This window comes from Topomyia yanbarensis, chromosome 2 (genome assembly GCF_030247195.1).
Source record: "Topomyia yanbarensis strain Yona2022 chromosome 2, ASM3024719v1, whole genome shotgun sequence".
In the NCBI taxonomy this organism is placed as follows: Eukaryota; Metazoa; Arthropoda; class Insecta; order Diptera; family Culicidae; genus Topomyia; species Topomyia yanbarensis.
In genome coordinates this window covers 166,457,571-166,482,467 of record NC_080671.1, presented here as the reverse complement: position 1 = coordinate 166,482,467, position 24,897 = coordinate 166,457,571, and the positions used below count along the sequence as shown (strand labels likewise).

The window sequence follows — 24,897 nt, the reverse complement described above, 5'->3', positions numbered from 1 at the left end:
ATCCAATCACATTGTGAAAATTGAAATCAAAAGTTTCATTTTTAACTGGAAAATACTATCCACAGACGAACAGGAGTGCAAACAAAGCTTATTATCTCCAACAACCATTTAATTGTAACGAACTGTTTCAAGCGTATCCTGAAACTGTCACTTTCCTTACTTCCCCTTGTTTGTACCATCCTCCACATCCCAAAATGTTATCCAAAATAAATTTGTCACACAAGTCGTGCCTAATAAAAATGACTTTTTGTTTGACAATTATTACTTCTAAAAAACCAAGAGTTATGTTGTTGTCATCTTTTATTTCATCAGTGCTTTTATGGTCGTTATCGTAGCTCAGATTAATATAGCGGAGGAGGATAACTCCAAACCTTTAACACATTCCCTCTGATGCAAATATTAATCAAAAAATCGCTGTGCAGTAGGTAGGTTCATTAGTCGCTCCAATTTCAAAAATATTTCATAAACCAGAGTCCCAAAAAACTGGTTAAATTAATTTCAATCGTTAATAAAATTATAGAAACTCATACTTCATTACAAATTTCCAACAAATTTACAGAGTTGCTAAAATATAAAAAATAAAATCGACAATCAAAATTCAAATTATCTCACCTCAGTTGCATCGTTTTTTCTTATTCCAAAAGTCACCCCCATTAGTCACTTTCCATATTCCCTTAGTCACCTAATGTGACAAAATTTGTCACCTTGGTGACATCTCTCACTTTAAGTGAGATGACTTGAAAATTTCCGATCATCTTAGTCACGTGAGATTTGTGTCACCTCACCGAAAGTGACCGTCAGAATAACCCCCTTTGTATCACCTTTATCGACTAAAGAACTCAAGAATTTTAGCAGGTTCTTGAAATGGAGTGTGGGGAGGATAGTAAATCGTCTCCCTAGTTTTTAACCCTTCAATGCATACTGTTTCCATTTGGCAACATACCGAATTTTGTGCTATAAAGCCTCAACGAGAGGTATATACCATATGCAACTCTAAAAACGAGTACCAAGAAAAATGTAATTCATGCATTTAAGGGTTAAACTTCTCAGTTATCGTCCAACACAATATTCATGTACTCAAATATTTTCCGCACACACACTAAACTAGAAAATCATTGCACTTTTGTTGTTACGGAAGTGTTTTCGTTTGATTTTTAATGTTTTTGATTCTCGGAGCTGTTTAGGCGTTTTTTGTCTTCATGTTTAGTACTAACCAACCGGTTTCGACAATTTTCTCTATTATTATTTCAGAGAGCGAGTAAAGGCGCTATAACCTAGGCTTATTAGCCAGGACAAGTCTAATACCACTGTCCCATCTCAGGACGATCAGAAGAGTGACAGTAACCCTCTTAGTCAAGTCACTCCCAACGATTTATCACACCCCCATCTAATTGAAACGGTTAAAACCTTAAAATCTACCAACAAAATCTAACATCCAGACGAGTATGAACGTTGGTGTCGCATGTTTTGTTTATTTTTATGACATTCGATGTACCGTAAACCGGAATGACATTGATCACTTTTCGAAGTAATCATTACATATTTTTAGATGCAACACATTTTTTTCAAGTTTAATATTTTTAAACCATGTACTGATGTATGGAGAACAATATTTGATGGTTTTACCTAAAATTGTCCGCTTACAGCTATTTTCTCAAAAATGATTTCAAGTTGAAGTCCGTTTTCGTGTTTCGGGGTGACTTTGATAACCTGCATGTTCACTCACATTAAGTTATTGATGTCAATGTTTTTCATTCAAACGTTTGTTTAAACTAATTATGGAAAGATACTCATGGTTAAATAGATGTTAATTGGTATTATACAAAGTATTTCAATGTACTGTGAAATTCGAGTAACCAAAATTCGTATAATTTGTGTCAAACTAGAATAAAAGATACTGAAAACCTTTAAAACTGCTAAAATTGTTTTATTTCAGTGCTTCATCAATGTACAAAATGTTTCATCCATTTTAGCACGTTGGAATATTGAACAATAAAAAAATGTTGCGAATTTTAGCTTAAAATAATTTGAAATAATTGCCAACTAGTTTCACAAAAAATTGTATTTAAAATAAACAAACTTCAAAAAGTAAATTTGGCACATCCCATTCTAAAAGAACATGGAAACTCGCTTGTAATTTATTACTCTTGCTCAAATCTAAGATTTATTTGTTTTATAAAACACAGACAATTTACGAAGCTTCGTAAAAATAAGGTAAAGTCAAATTTCGGTTTTTTGTTGTTTTTGTACCCAAAAACCGAACAATGTACTCAAAAAGTATAACAAATCAGTATTTTTTAAGTTTAGAGTAAAAATAATTTCAAATTAAAATGATTCGGTAGACTATTCTGGTTTAATTAGCGATCTACGAAAAAAGTTTCGAGTGATCAATGTCACCCCGATAACGGCACTAACGTAAATCCAATTTATCTTCAAATGCTCTACACAAGGATGCAAAATGCCTACGTTTTCTGCGGCTGTAATTTTTCTGCCTACATTCTCATTTCTCTTTTGACGCTGCTACCGTTCGCTATTGCAGGACGCCTAGCGCTGTACAGCAGTCTGTAAGCAAAGCAGTAACATGACAAAGAAATACTGCCCCCAGTACAGCCACCAGACGCGAGCGGTACAGCTTCACTTTCCTTATTTTACACTATTTAATATTTTTAATCTATTCAATATTTTCAATCACAAACGACGGCAATAAATGCGGATCGTTTACGCCACGACCGGCATCATCGCTTTCGTGTGCGGGCCTCTCCCTTTGACTACGCAGAGAAAAGTGTACAAAGCGAGAGAACAAACTTTACTACGCCACACTCTCACCGAGCAGTCGGAGTACAGTAGCAAAACAAAAATGTATTCTACTGCTCTACGGGAAAATGTACTCGGTTTGGCTACCGTTCTGGCAAGAGCTGTAGTGATGCGTCGCTGTAGCGGGCTGTACGGCTTGTGCAAATGTGAATATACCGAAAAAAATGTAGTTTACCAGTACCTTTGGCATCCCTGGCTCTACACAGTCGTACTAATAATAAAGTGTCATTATGAAATGAATAAAAATTTGATTTCTAGGGAAACTTGTGGGGTGTCGGTTTTACCCATAATTCCCCTACTCTTCGAAGTGGTTCGAGAACCCCGCTGATGTATTTTTCAAACATCGAAGGAACGCCATCCGGACCCGGACAAATTTGTTGCACCGCAGTTACATGAGAAGTTGTTAGTAATTACATTCAGTCAACTTTCTACACCACTGAGTGTTTCAGAACTAATTGGCGGTTTGTGATGAAATATGCAACATGTTGCCTGAGAAATCCGGCTAAAAAATGAATAATGTGAGAAATCCCTGTCATCAAAAACCCCAACATGCCCTTCAACAATATGAAAATCTCTTCTCTTCAGATCTGTGATATGTTCAAAAGTTACTAAGTAAAACACGTTGTATATTTTGCATTTTCTTTTATTTCATCTTCTTTTACAATAAAAAGTAAAGCTGATCAATATCAATGTATGAATTCAGAGTCGTAAATTGAACACAGTGTTTCCGGTTTAATTCTCTTCTTGTGTTTTTATTTTATTTAAATTTAGTGGTTTAAGTGTTCTTTTCTCATGTTTTATGTAGCTGTTGGAATAAAGTTTCCACCTTTATCCAGCACACGTAATAAAAAATGCCATTGTTGCGCTTAGTCCTAGTTAGGATTTTACACAACATTTTGCTGCTTCTGTTCTTGCCGATGTTTAGCCAGTTCACTCGTGTAAACTCATTCCATTATGCCAAAAACAAAAAAAACTGAAATAATCTTACCAACACACATTTTCATCTTTTTTTTTATCTTCCTTCAATCAAGATAGGCTCTTAAGACTAACTTCTTTATCTCTATATTTTACGGTCAATTTAGATTGACACAAACATATGATCTAAGATTTTGATGGATTTTTCTTTTCACTATTGGGAAATCTTTACTTTTATTATGTCCAAATAGGGTACCAAAAATTTGCCTAAAATTAGCCTACTGTCTCTTGTTTGTTTTTCTTCTTTTAGTTAGTTTTGCACACTTTTTTCTCGTTCGCTTGCTGAGTTTCGAATGAAATGATGTTACCTTTTTTGCGATGTTTCATCATCGTGTACTATAGCGTGGGTTAGGTCTATAGCTTTCAATCTCGTAAAATAATAAATCAACAGGGTCTACACTGCACTCAAAGAATTGTGAAAGTATTTGTTTTTCCAAATTTTATACTTTTTAGCGTTTGCCTAATCGAAACATGCAGCGTACCGCATTTGTCTGATGAACGATAACGTGGTTTTACAAAGTTCTCTATCAAAGTGGAATATTTTGGGCTAGGTAAAATGAATAAACAGCTAACGAAGAATTGATTTGATTCTCTATTGCAATAGTCGATTGGAAACAAAGGTATCTATTTTAGTAGATTTAACCATAACAATGGGTTTTATTTTAATCGTGTCGTGATCATTGTTAGACCAAATTATTTTTACTAAACCCGAGAAAGAGCACAAAGAACGATGAACTCAAGTCCGTGTCAAAACAACTGGGTTATTGAAATTTATTCTAAATGATGCAGACCATCAAGGAAGAACGCGTTTAGCACAACACATTTTTAACGATAAATTAAATTGAGCGAAACTAAAATTAAACTTAAACATGGACTGGAAAACAAAAAAGTAACAAACCACACGCTTAATTCGCTAAGCCTGACGAACAGAGGCAGGCGGGAAACGGAAAATAGAAAAAAAAATCTAGAGAAAAATGTGTTTCTTTTCTTCCTACTACATTTGATCAATTTTGATTTGAAGGAAATCAACTTAAAACTGGGTAAGTTAACTAACATTATTTAAATGAAGAACTAAAAATAATAGGAAAGAGAAGAAATAACATCATCAGTAACATGAATATCTTTCTTATTCACGCCTTAAAAGAATACAACGTAAACGGATAGTAAATAGATGTTAATTTCCAATTCAAGTGATTAATGTTTGTTTTTTTTTTATGGAATAGCTAAAGATTATTTTTGTGAGGCATAGCAGTGGCACGATTTTTAACGTTATAAACTATCAGACTTAGGATCCAACGCAACCTTAAAATTCTTTACTTTCAATGTGTAACTGACATACAAGGAAAGTATACGGAATCTGACCGTTGCTGCAAAAGTGTGGCTATGACACCGAAAAGAAAGTTACAATGAAATTTACATTATTCGAACTCTTAACGATCAATGCTTTTTCTATCAATTATGGAATTCATCATCTGTTTGTCGAGCTGCGACAGATAACGCTATAACAAAGATTTCTGACCAAACTGATTAAGCTGATTCCTATTGTGTAGGATGGATCAGAAAGTAAGTGGCAGAATGGGCGGCGAGACATTCGACTGGTTTGGAGTCGAAGATTGATTGAAGAAGAGACGACGCCTCCCGCGCTACGGTCTGGTAATGCCAAACTGGTGTCGAAGGGGTATTGACGAATTCTTGATGGTCACATCATAAGCATTTCGGCTAAAAATCGGCTAGTCTAAATGGGTTATTAAAATAGAATATTTGTGTTCAATGAAGAAATTAATTTTATTATCTTTTCAGATAGTAGGATACTGCAAACATACGCAGGCAAGTTGTTTTCTTCTTAATACAGATGTAGCTCTAAATCAAATGTTCGAGGAAGCTAAATCATCATTTAATATAGAGCACTCGTAAGAAAGAAGACAAGACAGAAGGATAAAGAGAAACGACAAACAATCTGGTAAGAACCACCAACTATAATATATTTATATATGAAAATCAAATAGGGAATTGAAAGTTTTTTATAATGTTTAAATTTATTTGATGCAAGCAAGGAATTGAATCGAGGTAACGCCTACCTAAATCCTTGAACTAACATCTTCTATCTGTGAACCGTTGCCAGCCAGTGGGAGTTGGGAATTTGGGATGGTTAGCACACACAGAGTTTTTTCTTGGGTTTTCTTCAAATAAAAAAAATCGAAACTTATTGTTTTGGACTCGCTAGCAGTTCGCCTTATCAGACGCTAACAAAAAATTGGCGAGTGGTGAAGTTGAGAGAAATGTTAAAAATACCTGGAATGTTCATACAAGTTCGAGAAGTTTTGATGAAGAAAAAATAGAACAATGTTAAAAAGGATTCCATTCATTGAACAGGTATTCAATTTTTGCTCAAGGACTTACTTTGTGACACCAAAGCAACTGAGCTTGTTTCTAAAAATCATACGGTATCAATAACCTGACCTGATCTGCAACTTTATCTGAATCAGCCAACTTGCACATTGCACATTATTTCAAAGATAGGTTATTTACTCTATTTACAACATTTTTTGTTTTATTGGCACCCTGCTCAAAATCCTTCATCAAAGATTTTTAAGCTTATTCTGGTCGTAGCGAGAGATGGGTAGTATGTAGTTAGGATGTTTCCTTCACTTATTTTTCCTGCGGGCATTATCTTGAGCCTAACTAGACCCGATGTATTCTGAGATGGCTGTTAATAGACCAGTGATTCCATCTCATCAACCACACGTTTCCTTCCATTCTGCACCATGACACCCATACCACAGCAAAATGAACTTGCATTTGCATCGATTAGAATTATCCGACTGCCATAGACGAATTTGGACTCGAAGTTACACTTGAGAGCTGATCTGTCTATCTGACATAATGACCAACTCTTTGATTGCCACTTTCAGGTAGAGGTCCCAATTGCAAATCGATTGAAAGTCTGGCGGTGTAGAACCGAGAGCCTTGTAGACAATAGTCAAGCCAAGAAAAAGACGAATGAACATAGTGCGTTTGATTTGTCCGGCGCATAGTGGTCGGAATTAATAGGGTAGCGCTGTTATCGAATGTTTACTATACCTTGTTAGGAAGATGATATCTTCGAGGAAGTTTTAGCTCGTGCAATTATAAATATATCTTCTCAAAATGCAAACTTTGTAGGTCCTGTATATTTTGAGATAAGGCGCATTTTAGAATACTATATTTATGGTTTACCCAAAACTTTTATCTTATTGTGTATCATTATAAAGCAACTTCATCTGATCCTGATGAATGAGTTACAGTAATATAACAACAGCTTTCATATATAATAGTGGTAGAAACATTTTTTAACTCATAAAATAACTAAACAAATTCAAATTATTTTCGCATTACTTTTCCAGCCCAGATTTCTTAACTATTTTCCAATACATATTTGGTTGCAGAAGCTTGCCGAAACTCGTTCACGGTACTCAAATGCGAAGCGTGTTTTATAAGGTAAATTTTAATAGAATACAAAATACATTTTTCTCAGTGAACGTGTTTCTTGTTGTGTACATTAAAATTACTTAGTTAAAAATGTGCTAAACAACGATATACGATTATATTAAAATAAGCAAGTTTTGGGTAAAAATTGAGCATGATGTTTGTTTAAAAAAATACATCCTATCTCGAAATGTATAGGACCTACAATGTTCATAAATTCAGAAGATTTACCATTTGCAACCGCAAACTGTCTTTTATACTCACGGCTATCTATGTTATCACATATCTTTAATGTCACTAGCAGTCTTCCCAAATGAACATCGAACACCATGTTCGCTCAAGTTCTGTGCTCATCTTATACCCACATTTCGTGTGCAAACTCGAACGCGCCAATGCGTACCAAAACACGAGCACTAGAGTGGCTCGAAAATGACATTTTTCAGCACAGCACTTTTTGAGTTCCTTTGGTGGTCCCAAATGCCTGTGAAAAGTTTGGGAACGGTCGGTTGCTTCCCGGGTTTGCGCATTGCGTTTAAAGTTTGTATGGGATTTTATATGGGGAAATCAATTATTTTGCATTTACGTTAATAAAGATCGCTATTTCACTCAATATGAAAAACCAGGTTTATAAAACGATAATTCAAACCTTGGTTAACGACTTTGTCGAAACCGGTAACTAGCTACGAGTTTTCAAAAAATAGTTATAACGATTTTAAAACTTATGGTTCAATCCAAATGCAGAAATTAATTATTTCTTCCAACACTGTCAGTACACCACGACACCGATACTTTAAACTTGAAAAAATGAGAATATATTCATCGCAGAGTCTTGGTACCTTTGAATGAAATGTTCAGAATGAATTGCTGAATAACACAGACGTAGTCAGAAAATGAAAAGAAGAGGGAGAGGGGAGCCTTGTGTACTTCCCAGTTTCCTTTTTAGATAGTTTAATATAACATAAGGAGCACATCTTCAACGCAGGTTTGTACCGTCGAATTAAAAATTAATCTTACGTGTTTGAGTGCTACTATTTAAGGGCTCTACTGTTATCTCATTTAAAATGGTGCAACGGTTTATAAGTTTTACATATTTTAAAACCCTATTTCTTAGCCGTTCAGAGTCAGAATTTAAAAAAATGCATATAATTAGATTCCTTGAAGTCCCGGAATTGTTTTTTTGAAGTTTTCGTTTGAGAATCTAGGAACGAAACCAGGATAGTTACTTCAAACAAGCGTTTTTTGATGAAATTGAGTTAGGTTAACGCAAAACAGAGGTGATCTTGGTGGACCAGCAATATACTTCAGGTTAGAACCCAACGCGATTTCCAGACCTGAGTTAGTTTTTGCATCAAGCAAAAATAACATAAATTTGTAGGTGTAAATCCTAAATATTGTAAATGTTTTTTCCCACATCAAAGATAGTAGTATGATTCATATTTGGGTCTCTCAAAATATTAAGAAAGTTCAGTCGTTGACTTTTACAAGGACGTAATGATTCTTTGTCTTATACAAAACAATCTAAAAAGGGACTGGGGTGTACACAAGACACCCCCCCCACCCCTGCGTCTTTTCATTTTCTAACTACGTCTATTTTATTCAGCAATTCATTCTGAACATTTCATTCAAAGATACCAAGTCTCTGCGATGAATATATTCTCATTTATCTAAGTTTTTAATGTCGATGTCGGTGGTGCACCGGCAGTGCTGGAAAAACTAATCAATTTCTGCATTTGGATTTTACCATAAGTTTTAAAATCGTTATAACTATTTTTTGAAAACTCGTAGCTAGTTACGGTCTTCGACAAAGTTGTTAACCAAGGTTTGAACTATAGTTATGCAGCTGGTTTTTCATTATCAGTGAAATAGGGATCTTTATTAATTAAAATGCAAAATAATTTATTTCCCCATATAAAATCCCATGCAAACTTTGAACGCAATGCGCAAACCCGGGAAGCAACCAACCGCTACCAAATTTTGCACAGGCATTTGGGACCACAAAAGGAACTCAAAAAGCGCTGTGCCCGCTAGTTTAAATCATTTTGAAGTTTTCCCATACAACCGCGAGCCACTCTAACGAGCACATGTTTGTCTGCACAAACGAACCCCATGTACGTACGCGGTGTTCGTACACACAGGTTTTTGATACTAGTTCTCTCACTCATCATTACTAGCATTGACTCATTCTGTTTTGTGGTTGCCTTTCTTGTGTACGCACACGGTGTACGTGCACGGTGTTTAAACCTAAGTTTGCACATCGTTCGCTTGGGTTCGGTGTTCGATGCGAACCTGTATACAAAGGCAAGGCATGTTTAAGGTTGAACGCGTACACGAAATTTTGTGCACGGGTGCAAACTTGTCGATGTTCATGGGAAGACGGGTCACTAGTGTTCCAAAATATATCTAAACTCGTCGACAACCGCCTTCATTTCTACCTCGAAATCAACAACCATCTGGCTGTTTGGTTCCCGAATAGCTACCATGTACGTTAGGGCCCATCCATATACCACGTGGACAATTTAGGGGTTCACGAGGAAGTCCACGCTTGTTCATGCAGAAGGGGGTGAGATTATCGGAAATGTCCACGTGAACTTTTCATAATATTTTTGTGTTTTATAAGAAAATGAAATAAATTTGTATCGTCACTGGTGTCATTGGCTTAACTTCAATTTTTTTTAAGATTTTGAAATAGTCAAGGTGCTTGTAACAGCCTAGTGTGTGATGGTAACTATCATCAAAAAATCAGAGGAAATCGTGCGAAATAAAATCTGACAAAAAATGACTGTGATTTAATCTTCTGTGACTTGGTCAAATACCACTGATTTCGGATTGGATAAATCTTTAAAACGTAAATGTAAAATATCATAATGTCGTTCAGAAATGATGTATTTTCATGGAAATTTCACAAAAGACCAAAGAAGTGTATGATATTCTGTGGTTGAAGTCCATCTTCGCCATAGTAGTCTAACACAGGAAAATTTTCTGAAAACCCAGTTTTTATGACACTACCCGAAAAAATTGGAATGTCCACGTGGGCATCGTAGGGAGGGGGAATAGGGGTACAGCAATTATCCACGCTTGTCCACGAAGGGGGAGCAGGGAATTAAAAACGAAGGTTGTTTTTGTCTTCATGGTATATGAACGGCCCTTTTGGCAATTCTGACGAGTATTTGTGACCCATCCAGCCTATTCAGTTAGTCGGAAAGCTATGCTCTAGCATTATCTGCCAACACAATTCATTTCGTTACACTGAATCGCACGCTGTAAAAAAATTTACATCATCTAAATTTGAAGGTTTTCTGGTCTCACCAAATATTTGTTTTACCTTCTTCGTCAGTGTACTGTTATGTGTTATAGAGTAATTTCCAATCTGTTACTGTAGTAGTGTTGTTAATAATTTGTTTTCCTCATCCTGTCATATTTTGGAGGTAAACAACTTATCGGTCGAATTATTTTTGTAATTGAACTAGAATAACTTCAACAACATTATAAATACGTTTTGCGATCTAATTCATACGTTTCGATTGACCCATAGGATATTGACAGTTTCACAAATGACAACTGGAGGAAAACAAATCACCAAGTAGCGTGTGTGAAATAATCTGTATAAAGCTCTATTATTTTGGATTAAATCGATTAGCGTAATCAGTCCTTCGATGATAGGTAGTATGAAGTTCAGAAATTTGATGAATTTCAGTTATTCGATGATTTTTTTAGAAACTATCCACGTTTGTAACGAAGAGATGATATTAGCTCAAAACGAGTCGCAACATCATTCCCTATTCGCCTTCGTGAAACAAGCTTTACATCGTACATTCTAGGAATTAGCCGTACTCCAAATGAATAAGTATCATTTCGAACTGTTTAATTTAAATGTGCTAGAAAAAATATTGCTGGGATATTATTAGGAGCTCTGGCCTATACCTGTACCGATCCCATCTTGAGTGCGAGGAAGTGCAACAATAATTTGGCGTATAAAATCGAAATTCGACTGAATACGTATAATTTTTACTAAACTTTCGCAGACTTCTGAAGAGGTTATGAATTTGCGTAGATCCCACGCGTTAATCGTAGATCCACTGAAAGGACAGAAACCCATAGATCTACGGAAAAAATGCACCGGGTTGGTCACTCTGACCATAGTTGGGTCGCCCGAAAGGTAGTCGCAGTAGAAAGTTATTGCGTAGAACTCGAATGCGGGCTTGAAGAACCAGGCGTTCGAGGATTGTAGGGCAATCCACTCTCGCAGACAGTTAGTTCGAGACGAATAGACCCCGAGAGCGGTCTTTCCGAATGCTTAGCGTGTCGAACTGTACGAAGGAACACGCTTTGCGTAGCTCAGCAGGTGAAATCTGTTTCGCCATGGGAGATGTATCGCCGTTGGACAGCCTCGATTCTGCTAACCCTGTTCTGGTAGTACAGATGAGCCGTCCAATGCGCAATAAAGCGATTTAGGACAGTATGCGTCCTTAAAGTTTTCTGATATCCACAAGATGAACCCCAGCTGTCTTAAGCCCCCATTCACAATGTAAAAAGTAAGTGGCTTGAACGTTGGTGTCGAATCCACGATGACTCCGAGATCCTTGACGTGAGTGTCATAGAATGTTTCAGTCCAACAAATTGTGGTTGCACTGGGACGGATGTCGTTTCCGCTCGAACTTTATAATTAAGCATTTGCCCGTTTTTAAAACCGTTCAATTTAGATTAAGCCACGTACTGAAGCTGTCCAGTTTACTCGACAGAAACTCGGCATCTGTTTATTGCCGTATCTGTATATCGTCGGCGAAGGAAAGGCGGAGTCATTGTTATTTGACATTAACGTCTTTAAAATAGAGGAGAAATATTATTGGTGTAGCAAGATATGGTGCAGATAGACAGTCCTTAATGCTGATTTGGGACCGCGTTTGATCGTGGTAGGAACGAAACCAACAACGATGTTGTCCATGAGAACCGAGTTGTCGAATCTGGTTTAATTGGAAAAGTTGAAAACAGCACCACCCTGACTGAACCTTGAACTACTTTGAGGCGATCTAATCAGTGCTAAGTAGCGCGACTTAATCCCATCAATTGCATTCGGTACCGATCTCCTGCGATGGTTTCACTCGGTTTCAGTAGCTCGAGGTATATCACACCGAGCTGGTCCCACCAAATGCAGAGCATAACCTTGGCTCCGTGATTTTTCGGTTTTACCGTCGACGTGGAGACATCGGCATTCTCCATGACTTTCTGTGATTATCGAAATGAACCCATATTTCGTCGCCGATTACAATGCCATGCAGGAATCCCTTCCAATTTTGCCTTTAAAGCAGTACTGCCCATAATCGCAAGTCAGTCCCATGTTCTATGGGATTCCCTATCTACATGGGACTTACTTGCGATTATAGGCGAAGTAGTTCACATTTAAAAAACGCCGTTCGATATCTCTCAGTTTCAAATCGTACGGAATCCAATTTCCTTTTTCTGGATCATGCCCATAGCCATGTGATTCCAAGTCGTCGTGTGAATAGTTTTTCTCTTCCATCACCATGCTTCTTCTTTTCTGAAATGATGAAACCACTCAAGACAGGTTCTGCCAGGTAAATGAACGCACGAGAGATCGCCGTAGAATGTTATTAACAAAATTCGAATCACCCTATATGCTCACACATCCCTCGACATTTGCATGTACATAGATGGCGCTATCGTACTGAAGCGGAAAGTGTTCGAGTGTTGACTCGACTATAGTCAAGTAAAAAGTTAAAGAAAATAAAAATCCAGCGTCTATCGGGAAATCAGTGAAGCTCTACGATTATGCTTAGGATTTTTTTTTCAATAGTGGAATTCAGAGTGTGCTTAGTAAAATTCATTGCCAATAGATGTCCCAAGATTAGATATGAAATCTTCAGCTTTTCTGTCGCTGTTGAAAGAAATGGGACGCATTTGTCCCGTACTACGTCGACTAATATAGAAATGTTGTAAAGATTTTGTCATATTTATATAAACCCATTGATTTTGTTTGCTCGTTTGGAGTCCGAGTGTCCGTGTTAAACAACACTAACTTGATGATGACCACAAGACGTTCCTCAGCTGATAGTTTATGAAAGTAAAAATATTGCCACCTTTTTTCACGCGCGAACCATAACAAACTGTCTGCTGTTTTGCCCTGAACCGTTCCGCAAAACCCCATAGCTAAAATATATACATTTCTTCTACTCTTGTGAGAGTAGTATATAAACGTACATAAAAATACAGTGTTTATTTCTAATATTTTTTTCACGCGAGGGGTTATTTGTTGCGAGCTTTGCGCAGGATCATTCCGGTTCTATACTTAAACGTAACCCTAGAGTTGATTCCTTTAGCTTTTTTCGGTTTTCTTCCACGATTCGCAGTTTTATGGATGTATTAGCATATGTTGATGCCGTATTTCTGCATTTTCTGTGTATATATGAATATGAATAGTTTAGAGGTTTTGACCCTATCTCGCTACGTTTTTTGCTTACACTAGTATATATAGTAGATTTTTTTCTTTTCATTTTTTATTTTTACCTTAAACTTAAATATGTATAAGTTATACTTTTCCACCTAAATCTATCTTCTTACGGGCTAAAAAGTTGATTTTCTTTAATAAAAATAAAGTTTTCTATAGTTGTTTTTTTCCCTTTCTATATTTAGACTAAATTTACTGCTTACCTTCTGCAATTAATTTACTTACATGCTAAACTTTTTATTTTCATGTGTGTGTGTGTTTCTTAATAAATAGTTGTGTGTAACTAAACTTTATCTGCTGATGAATGTGAACGAAAAAACAAGAAATCAAGTAAAGCTTATTTTGGCATTAGAATTTTCATCTTATATCTCCAGGTTTGTTTGTCTGTTTCTGTTTTTTTTCTTTTTCGTTTTGTGTTGGGGTTTGTTTTATTACACTATTTTTGGAATATTTTTCTTGCTTTTAACCGTTTACATGTTTACCCACTAGCTTAAAAAGAAAATTTATCTCCTGTTTCTTTCTCTAGCAAAGTGACGCTAGAGAGTAAACGCCTTTCCTACCGCAATCACGACAGGGGACGCTTTGTCCGTTTCAAACGCCACAGACGGTTGCTGCAGAGTGAACTGCACGTACTTTCACATAACAAAAATAAGGTAACAATGAACTTTCCTAATCCGAAGGTTGGGTGTCTGGACACCGAGCACTCGGTGCCTACTTTATGTGTGTGTGTGTTTGGGTGTGTGTTTATATTTACATCTCTTTGTTTCTCGTCGTTCGAGGGGCACAGAACTTAACTGCTATACTTACTTTCAAAGGAGGGGCTCTCTGTTGTTTCGGATTGGCAGTTTCATTGTACCTGTGTGTGTGTGGCTGTGTGCTCTTACGGTTGTTGTTGGCCACTCTTGGTTGACGACTGCTGCTGCTGCTGCTGATGTTGCTGTGCTTGTGCAATCGAGCGGACAAAATCGATTTGAGCATATGTAAAGGCAGAACCAGTCTGTTGTTGCGAGGTACATCCGGAATTGGGACTAGGGCTAGAGTTTAATGAGTCGGATCCTCCTTGACGACCGATTGCCGATGAAGGTACACCAACATCGGAATCCACTTCCATTCTGTTTGTGGCAGCAGCCGATGCAGTGGAAGGATTTGTGCCACATGGTGGAAGATCAAGACTTGCGTAGTGCAGTTCACGTTCCGAGCTGACAGATGGAGGACGTGAGATGATGTGCGGATCAGTGTGCGACGCAACGGAGTCCGAACGAACAGCGGAAGCTGTCGCAGCGCCAACGCCTGCAATCATGGTACACGATGCGGTTGGACTCTGGTTCTTACTTTCACACAGCGTCGATGTGGAGGAAGCGGATGATGAGGTAGCAGATATGGTAGGAAGTCGGTCACTGTTGGCTGAACTCGGACGCGTTGATCCAGCCGATGCCGGTTGACACTTGCTGCTTATTTTTTCGCTGTTAACACTATTCGGACGCGAATGGCAGGAACGGTGAAGCATCTCATAACTTGACCCTTCGGCTCCAGATGGTCCGGTACGGCGTTCCGAATACTGCCGACTGAAGGCAGGTTTGGGAGAAGTTCCTGTGCATTTCTTTAGCAATGCTTCATCCTGACTTGAGGTAATGGGTCTAAAACCAATAAGATTGGATTTTCTAGTCAAGGGTGGAAGACCGACATCAGTCGTGGAAAGTTCTGTCTGAGAAGTGCTTGAGAGCTTTCTCAAACAAGCGGGGTTCATTATGGCGTAGTCACCAGCTTGGTCATCTAAGGCCATCGGAGTTGCTGGTTTCGGCGCCACCGGTGTAGTGATGGGGCTGCAGTTGACGTAATCTGGGTATTCCGCTGTCGTGTTCATCGTTGTTATCGTGGTCGTCGTTTTGGTACCGGTGGACGTTGTTAGAATCAAACTAAGATTTGCTCGTTTGCTACTGCTGAAGGAACTTATACGACTTTTGTCAGCCTTTTGCTGCTGTTGTTGCTGTTGCTGCTGCTGTTGTTGGCCAATACTCAACTCAGCATAGTTATGGCTTAGATCCTCCAGCTTACTGCTTTCGGGGTCTTTTGACTGTTGCGGTTGCTGGTTATCTGCGACCAGGAACTCACTACCCTCTTCGTCCATCTCACTAATACGCAACGTACCGGTTGTTCCGTCCATGTAGCACTTCCGCTCGTCGGCATTGTGTTCCGAATTGATCGCAAATGATTTGATCGGACTACCAGGACTAAACGGAAATATTGTCGCCTGACTACCGGAGGGTGTCACGATTCCACTGTCTCTAGAATCGCACCTTGATCGGGAATTGTTCTGCTTCGGACTGAATCCAATTTGCGCTGCTATTTGATGACGCTGAGCTAGAGCTGGATTTAATGGTAGGTAGTTTGGAATATTTGACGGAACTCCACCCATCTTTGGTTCCAACAGGTCACCCGAGGAAGTTCGACTTCCATTACCCGGTTGAATTGCAATAGGCTGTGAACTCAATCGAGACTCTGCTCCGAGCAAGGTTCCTCCAACCTCTCGACGAGTAAAATCCATATTTATGTATTCATCGGATGCTCGTTTTTTGCACTCAGTCTTCAGATTAGACTTTCCTTGGTTCCAGGACATTTCCATGTAACCTTCAGGGGCACTGCTTGGAGCCACCATATCATCTTCTTCATGCGTCATTTTGTCTTCATTGCCACTGTCTCCACCACCGCCTCCGCCACCACTCATCATCAATGGACTCATGTTCAGGTAATCTTCCGAAGGTACTTTTGTTTTACGGTGTGTTGCCGAAGAGGAAGACGACGAGGATGTCCCCATTGATCGAGAGGACATCTCAAGGTAATTGTTGTTGTTGTTATTGTTGTTACTATTTCCGCCTCCGTTAAACTTTTTCGGCGAATTAATCTGTATGGGGGAACTTGTGCTTTTCGTCGAAAGATTCGTTTCGGGTACCGCCCCAGGTCTCATATCGAGATAATCACTGTCTTCAACAGCACTTGTGTTTCCCGACGTTATAATACGTCCAGGTTTCATTTCAACGTAACCTGTGTTCTGAACACCGTTTCCAGCGGTCATCTCCATATAGTCATCAACTCCCAGCGATTTCTGGGGTGTACTAGAATTCACCTCCGGCTCTCCGTGGAATTGTGTTCCGAAATCAATTTCCATCAGGTCATCCATAGGATCGAACGAACCGTGTGGCTTGATGGCCAGCACTGGTGCACTGGAAGATTTTTTACCCGTCTTAACGCCGCTGACACAGGGACTCATGCCCGACGACATTACATCGATACCGATGGCAGAGTTGGTAATGCTTCCCGTATTGCTACTACTCTCCTGCATGCTACCAGAACTACCCGTCGACAACAACGGTGCAGTGATCGGAGCACCCTTATAGAGCTCCGACCGGGGGACCTTTGCCCGGGATCCAACCGAGAATGCGCGAACCCTAGAATTGGACGTTGCTTCCGAGCTCAGCATATCGACGCGTAACTTTCTCTTGTTATGCTCCAATCGACTGCCCACCGAGTAGGTACGCAAGGGCCGGTCCGTTTCGTCATCTTCACTCGGGGTGAACCTGGCCACCACTTTCTCTAGATGATACTCAGAAAAGCGCATATCGGTCGAGGGAGTCCCAGATGTGATACTGCAGCTGGAAGCCGCCGAACTAATATTACCTGCACCACCGGCTGTTGTGACCGTTGGAACTGCAACCGTACGACTGCTGCTGTTGTGGGATGGCTCCATGTCTACGTACTCCTCCGCGTGGGATGGAGCCGCCATAGGAACGTAACCGTCGACGGTGTCTTCCGCCAGGCTGGAAGCGCGCGAATGTGCACTCGAGCTACCCATGTACAAGCTGGAATGAGAAGAAATTGGAGAAAGGGTTATTGGTGCGAAATTTTTAATTGCGGAAATGTGTGCTATATTCGATTGAGATTTAAACCGGTTCTGCTATATAAATCCCATGAAATATAAGCTTTGGAATAATACTTTCAGATACGATAGACATTTATTGCATACAAATGGAGTTTTGGATACAATACTCCTCTTAAAAGTGAAACACTGGGCCTACCAAGACTCAATTGATCAACTCCTGAGTCGAATCATAGTCCCACCAGGAGTGTCTGCTTCAAATTTGAACCAAATCGGAGAAATCTAACTATCGGAAGCTGGCGGTGAAACCCCACAAGCTCGCATTTTCACCGCTAGGTGGCACTGAATGCATTAGTATATCATAGGTGTGATAACAAGACGGATAATTCTTTACAAATATATGATTAGGGCGCAAAAATCAACTGTCAAAATTCTTTTTGAACGGAAATTCCGGACAAACCTTTATTGGAAAAATTAACAGCAATTAACGAAAATGAAAACTTTTCTCTTTTATTTACTGACAACATCTGTAATTGGCGAGTAACAGTTCGTCTGTAATTTTCACTCAAAGTGAACTTTGACAATTTGCTCATACGTCCTAATCATATTTCTGACGATAATTTTATTGCCTGCAATTTTGTCGAAGAGTGATAATTAATCCAACGTTTTTGATTATGCTACTGTGTGACCCCTCTACCACGCAGCCCCATGAAAAGATTATAAATTTGGTCCGTGCCAAATTTCACGTTATCAAAACACCACAAAATAGTGGTCTGAATAACCCCAAAAATACACCAACAGATAGTTTGTATATGGGATCTAACGGACCACGGTTATGGTGGTTTTATTGGTTCATTTTGAAAACACACATGTCAAACACTATCAGCATGACGGCATTATGGGCTTTTCGTTTGCTCGGGTTATGTATGCAAATTTACCGGCTTTCGTAAGGTTTTCAGTTATGCGGATTTTCCAATACAGTGGAGAAACAGGAGAATTTCAATCATCGGGGAAATTATCACGCAGAATTTTGTGGAATTTTCATGGGGAGTTTCACGTGGAATTTCACGTGGAACTTTACGAGGAATTTCATGCGGAATTTCACGGGCCATTTCACGCGGAATTACACGAGGAATTTTAGGTTGAGCTTCGCGGAATTTCACACGAATTTTCAAGCGGACTTTCACCTTGAGTTTCGCTGAATTTCACGCGGTATTTCGCGTAGTTTTTTATGGATTTTCACATATGATTTCATTTAAAATTTTACGTGAAATTTCAAATGGAATTTTTAACGAAATTTCACAGAGTTTCACGTGGAACTTCACACGGAATTGCACGCGAAATTTTACGTGGAGATTCACAAAGAGTTCAATGGAAACTCGCGTAGAACGTTTAATTTGAGGTGGAATTTGCGTGGAATTTTCCACGGTATTTTCCCTTGGAATTTCACCCGGAATGAGGAATTTCGCAAAACTTCAAACAAAATTTCACGTGGAATTTCACACAGTATTTAACACGAAATCTACGTTGAATTTCATGCGGTATTGCACACAGAATTTTACGCGGTATTTTACGTTGAATTCAAAGCGAAATTTTAAGCGGTTTCGCGAAAAATTTCTAGCGGATTTTCACGTGGAATTACATGTGAAATTTCGCGTAGTATTTCTCGTGAAATTTGACGTGGAAATTCACGAGAAATTTAACGTTGAATTTCACCTAGAATTTCAGGTGGAATTTCACTCGGAATTTTACACGAAAATTCTCGCGGAATTTTGGTAAAATTTACACGGAATTTTACGCTGAATTTCACATGAAAATTCACGTAGAATTTTGCGCAGAATTTAAAGTGAAATTTCACGCGGAGTTTCATGCAAAATTTCACGTGGAATTTATTATACTTTTGATGACAAATGAAAGGAGGAAGTCAATTCTTTCATATCCTTAAGCTTTGGAGATGCCGGTTTTTTCGAATAAATTTGCTGGAAGAAGACGCTGTGATTTCTGACTAATCTATCGAGTTCTTCTTAAATAAGTTTGAACGGATTCAAATCGAGCAATTGTGAGGGAAAATCAAGTATTTTCAGGAATCCTTCTTGCTTCGTGGGTAAGGTTTTTTGGCTGCAGTTTTTAAATTAATCTGGACAGATTATCTCTTTCTCTCCTACGTTTCAACAATGTATTTTTGTCTTCCTCAGGGATGTCAAATATCGCACATCCAAATTTATACTGCTACATTGACAAACACTACGGCCACAACGTTACCAACTTCTTGTTTTGTTTTTAATTCATTCATAGAGAGTTCTGTGTGGATTATACATGTTTAATGAGAACTTTAAAGCATGGAAACCTGTAGAATAAGTGTTTAATGTGTATGTTTATGTATACATGTAACCGACACCAGCATTGAATCCAAACAGTTCAAACGACAAAAGCAAGTGGTTCATCACAAATTATGTCTCACCCAAACAATGTTAAGCGTAATGTAATGTAGACTAAAATTTACGTAAGAAACCTTTTTAAAATTCCTTGGAGGTATATCATGGCTTTGTAATAGTGATGTTGAATTACAAATTTCGTGTATACAGCCAACTATTTCACGCATACGCTAGATGGTAATGGTAATAAGTACTCAAGACATTGTCTTATCTACATTGAAACTAACAATCGATGGAATTATAGTTTGCATGAGACAGGCTCAATTGCATCACTAAGTGGATTAAAACAAGTTTTTTGTTATCGTAAGCAATTGATAAAAAATTAACGAACATGAAACTTTTCGGATCGGAAAAAATCACGATCTGTATCTCTCAATGATTTTACTTCCGATTTAATCATTGAAATCGGTCAATTGGGTCGCCTACAAACAATTTTTGAAAACAAACGGGTATGGTAATATTTCGCCCAAAATTTTTTTTTTGCTGAATTCGTCTAGATTTGATCTTACAAATCAAATTGCATCATGGAAAAATGCTGTAGAGAATTACCTAGTGGACCGAGACTTTTCAAACTTTCAGACAATAAAATATAATCCATTACTAAGCTTTTGCATATTCATTGCATTCAACTTCAATACCATAACTGTTCGCTACCCGCTCCAGTACGATTCCTGCCCAAACTGAAAATACAGCAGTTTAGGAATATTTGGTTGGCCGCGATTCGTTTGCCACAGAAAGTTCCAGTAGCGCCCAGTACACACACGAACGAGCATCAATGATTAAAACAATAAGAAGTCGCCGCTAGCGGCTGACGTTGGCTCCGTTCACCAGAAGGGGAATGCATGTATCGAGAAGATTTGACCGCTATTTGATTTCATATTAATACGTGCTATGTTCGCTAGAAAGAGTCAGTTATAAATTTACCGTCAAATAAAGTGAATCAAATATACAAAGTGGTGTAAATACAGTTCGCTACCAAAGCCTTCCTACTGAACAACGACTTGAGTGGACCTTCCTTACCCGTCCTTTCCAGGATCAGAAGAATTAAATAAGAAATCCACAAGAGAGTCAAACGGTCCCCATCGCCTTTCCCTTTGAATCCGGGCTAGCGCTTCAACAATAACCGCACGCTCACACCTTATACTTAACTCCACTCATTAGGTTCTGTACACCATCTGGCTGCAGCTTCTTATGTACGGAAACCCACTTTTCCTTCATATCTTCCTCAGATTGGACCTTGCTTCCGTAGTGCCTGCTTCATAGTTGCCCAGTATTTTTCGATGGGCCTTTGTTCCGGTGCATTGGGGGGTTCATGTTGTTGGGTACCAAATTGACCCCGTTGGCTTCGTACCGCTCCAGGACAACATTTGAATAGTGGCAAGAAGCTAGATATGGCCAGAAGATCGTAGGGCCCTCGTGTTGCTTCAACGGAGGAAGCAGATGCTTCTGTAGACACACTCCTTGAGGTAGATCTTCCCGTTTGCAGTCCTGGTAATCACGAACGGCGCACTCCAGTTGCCAATTGGACACAATTTGGAATCTTCTGCACTTTGTACGTATGCAGTCCTTAGCTCTCTGAACGAAATACTTGGACAGATTGAACATCCCTGACCGAAGCATTGGGATTCCGCTTAAACGCTTTCACTACACGCTTGTGATCCCGATCACTAATAGAACATCCAGAGAAGTTGAAAGAGTTGAAGATTTTCCAGGGGCTTGCGCAAAGTTAATTTGCAACGTGATTTTTCGGGTGACGCCATTTTATCAAATTTTCGCAAAACTGACAGCGATAAAAATACAGTGTAAACAAATCACTTTAAACTCAATATATACGCGAACGTAATATTTCAAAGATTTTCTCTAGAAGCTTTTGCTGTTTCCGCAATACGCTCTTTGAATCGAATTTCTAATGTTCTCCTGGTTTGTCCAATATAAACTTTATCGCAATGTGAACATGATATATAACATGAACTCTTGTGTATTGGTGATGGACCGGCTGGAAAACTTTTTTGGCATATTTTGAAAATCTTGTACTAGCCATTTTGCATTTTTTTGGGTTGGGGCACCTATTGATGAAATAATTTCCCTGATTTCATTTCCGGGTTTGTGAATTTTTGGGAGTCCCTTTATTCGGGGTGAGATGGGGTTTGAAACTTTGAAACGAGTGAGATTCTTGCCCAAGAGGGGTTTACAGTCTTTAAGAGTTTTTTCAACACGTTTAATCATGTCCGGGAGGGTGTTTTATAATTGTTGTTTCTTTTGTTTGACATTTTTGTGGAGCATTTTTTTTAATTATTTCCACTGTCGTGGATCTAGCGTCATTAATTTAAAAAAATTTAAGGTTGCAATTATTGATACCTGAATAGGGCTTATCCACTTAGGAAAAAATTAAAAAAGTTTAGTGTAGATCTAGTTTTCAGTAGTAGAAATTACCAACTAAAATCAATACTAGGATCCACAAAAGATCAATGAGAAACAATGAGCAAATCGGGGATATACAAAATATCATGTTCAGATTGCGATAAAGTTTATATTGGACAAACCAGGAGAACATTGGAAATTCGATTCAAACAGCATATTGCGGAAATAGCAAAAGCTTCTAGAGAATCTGAAAAAGACTTACCATTCCACTTCAAATCCAAGGTAGCGGAACACGCTTTTTCAGAAAAACGTAACTTAACTATAGAAGATATTAAAATTCAGCGTCAAGTCTCTAATCCTTGGAAATTAGACGTAGCTGAAAGCTGAAAACATTTTCAAATTTTCAAACATCAACGACTTAACAATCCTCAAGTAGTAATCGAAATGCCGGTATCTGTTAAATAGTGAAGTGCAAGTGCATTCAACTATAAAAACATAGTGGAATTAAATGATAGAAAGCCTTTGAAATATCACTTTAAACTACTTTTACCCATGTTTTCAAGAGAAAATATCCAATGGGTTATTTTCTACAGCGTTTTTTCCGTGGTGCAATTTGATGTGGAACATTTCTTCGAAATTATAATTTTACCTAATTTTGGTGACCCGTTTTAGACATTTTGACTCAAATATTCTAGGAGGTAAATTTTGAGCTGCTTCTAGCACCTATCTGTATGATAAGTTGTGTTTATTACGACTGGGAATTTGAACGGCGGTATTAGTCAAATATAAGCAAAACGGCTGTTGTTTATTGCCCTTTGCTGTGGCTCTTTTTCAAGGGAACCTGTCGGTATATTTGAAAAAAGGGGCCATTCATATACCACGTGGACCAAAAAACCTTCGTTTTTGATCCCCTCCTTCTCCTACGTGGACAAGCGTGGACAATTCATGTGCCCCTACCCCCTCCGCGCAGTGTCCACGTTGACTTTCCTGATGTTTTTATCAAGTAATATAAAAAAGAGGGTTTCCAATATCAGGTATTCGTATTGTGGTGGACTGTTTTTATACTGGAGGTATCGTGAAGAAGAAGAATCTAATAAAAACAAATTTTAAACTTTGACATTTGTGAAAATTACAAACATTAAAACACACCATTTTGCACTCATCATAATAACACAAAATTTGGGGAAAAATTTGAGTAAATTATGAACTTTAATTGGTCATGTAAAATCAACAGATTGATTTGGAATTCTAAAATAGTTGTTGACAACGACATAGAAGATTTAATCAAATGTCTCTGGGAGCAACATTTTACTCGGTGTTGATTTTCACTGATTTAGTGGTATGAACTTGCTATACTATAAGGAGCTCTTTACGTGTTTTACAGTTTTGGGATGATTTGAAGGAAAACATCAAACGCTTATGCCAATTATGCAAATTTGTTTTACGACCTCATTGAGAAAAAAATATAAGTATGAGTCCACGTGGACTATTTCTATACCCCCCCCGTCTGCATGGATAACGTGGACTTTTTCGCACCCCCTACCCTCCCCCAAACTGTCCACGTGGTATATGGATGACCCCAAAGGTTCTTAAAGCTAACTACCGTATACCGAGGGTGACTCGAAATTTGTTTTCATAGATTGCGTATTTACCCAGAATAGTCTACCGCATCATTTAAATTTGAAAAAAGTTCTAGTCTAAACTAATAAAATTGCTGATTTGTTATACTTTTTGAGTATTTTTGATACAAAAACTACAAAAAACTGAAATTTTACTTTATTTTATTTTGACGAAGCATTGTAAAGTGTCTATCATTTGTTAGAAGCATACAATGCTAATCTAAGACTTTAGCAAGAGTAATAAATTCCAACCATGTTTTTATTTTTCTTTCGATTCGGATGTGCCAAATTGATTTTTAATAGTTTGCTGATTTTAAAAATATTTTTTGTGAAACTAGTTCGCAATTATTTCAAATTATTTCGACCAAAAATTCGCAATATTTTTTGTATTCAATACTTCCACTTGTTAAAATGGACGAAACTCTTTTTACATTGATAAATCACTGAAATAAAACAAACTAAGCAGTTAAAAATGTTTTCAGAATTCTTTGTTCTAGTTGGATAAGTTCACCGATTCCTTCTAGTTGGAGTCACTGAAATTTTACAGTATATTGAAATACGTTGTACAATATCAAAACATTAACATCAAGAATTTATATTTATTAGTGGACTTTTTTAGGTAAAACCATCCAATCTTATTCTCCATACATCAGTAAATGGTTTAAAAATATTAAACTTGAAAAAAAAGGTTGCATCTTAAAATATGTAATGATAACTTCGAAAAGAGATCAATGTCGACCCGGTTAGCGGTACCGTAAACCGGGATGACATTGAGCACTTTTTGAAGTAATTATTACATATTTTAGCCGCAACACATTGTTTTCAAGTTTAATATTTTTAAATCATGTACTAATGTGTGGAGAATAAGTTGGGTGGTTTTACTTGAAAATG

The 24,897-nt window shown here is 38.0% G+C and overlaps 1 protein-coding gene across 17 annotated transcripts in view; it reads right to left on the bottom strand.

Annotated features, from left to right (window-relative positions):
• Window positions 1-3,436: 3,436 nt before the first annotated feature.
• The window catches only part of LOC131682014 (mucin-19), a 642,211-nt gene continuing 620,750 nt past the window's right edge, over window positions 3,437-24,897 (bottom strand). For all 17 annotated transcript variants that reach the window (XM_058963148.1, XM_058963145.1, XM_058963144.1 and 14 more), the window contains one exon: window positions 3,437-17,574. In XM_058963148.1, coding sequence (XP_058819131.1) covers window positions 14,598-17,574 — 2,977 coding nt within the window. In that variant the 3' untranslated portion in view covers window positions 3,437-14,597. The remainder of the gene's footprint in view (window positions 17,575-24,897) is intronic.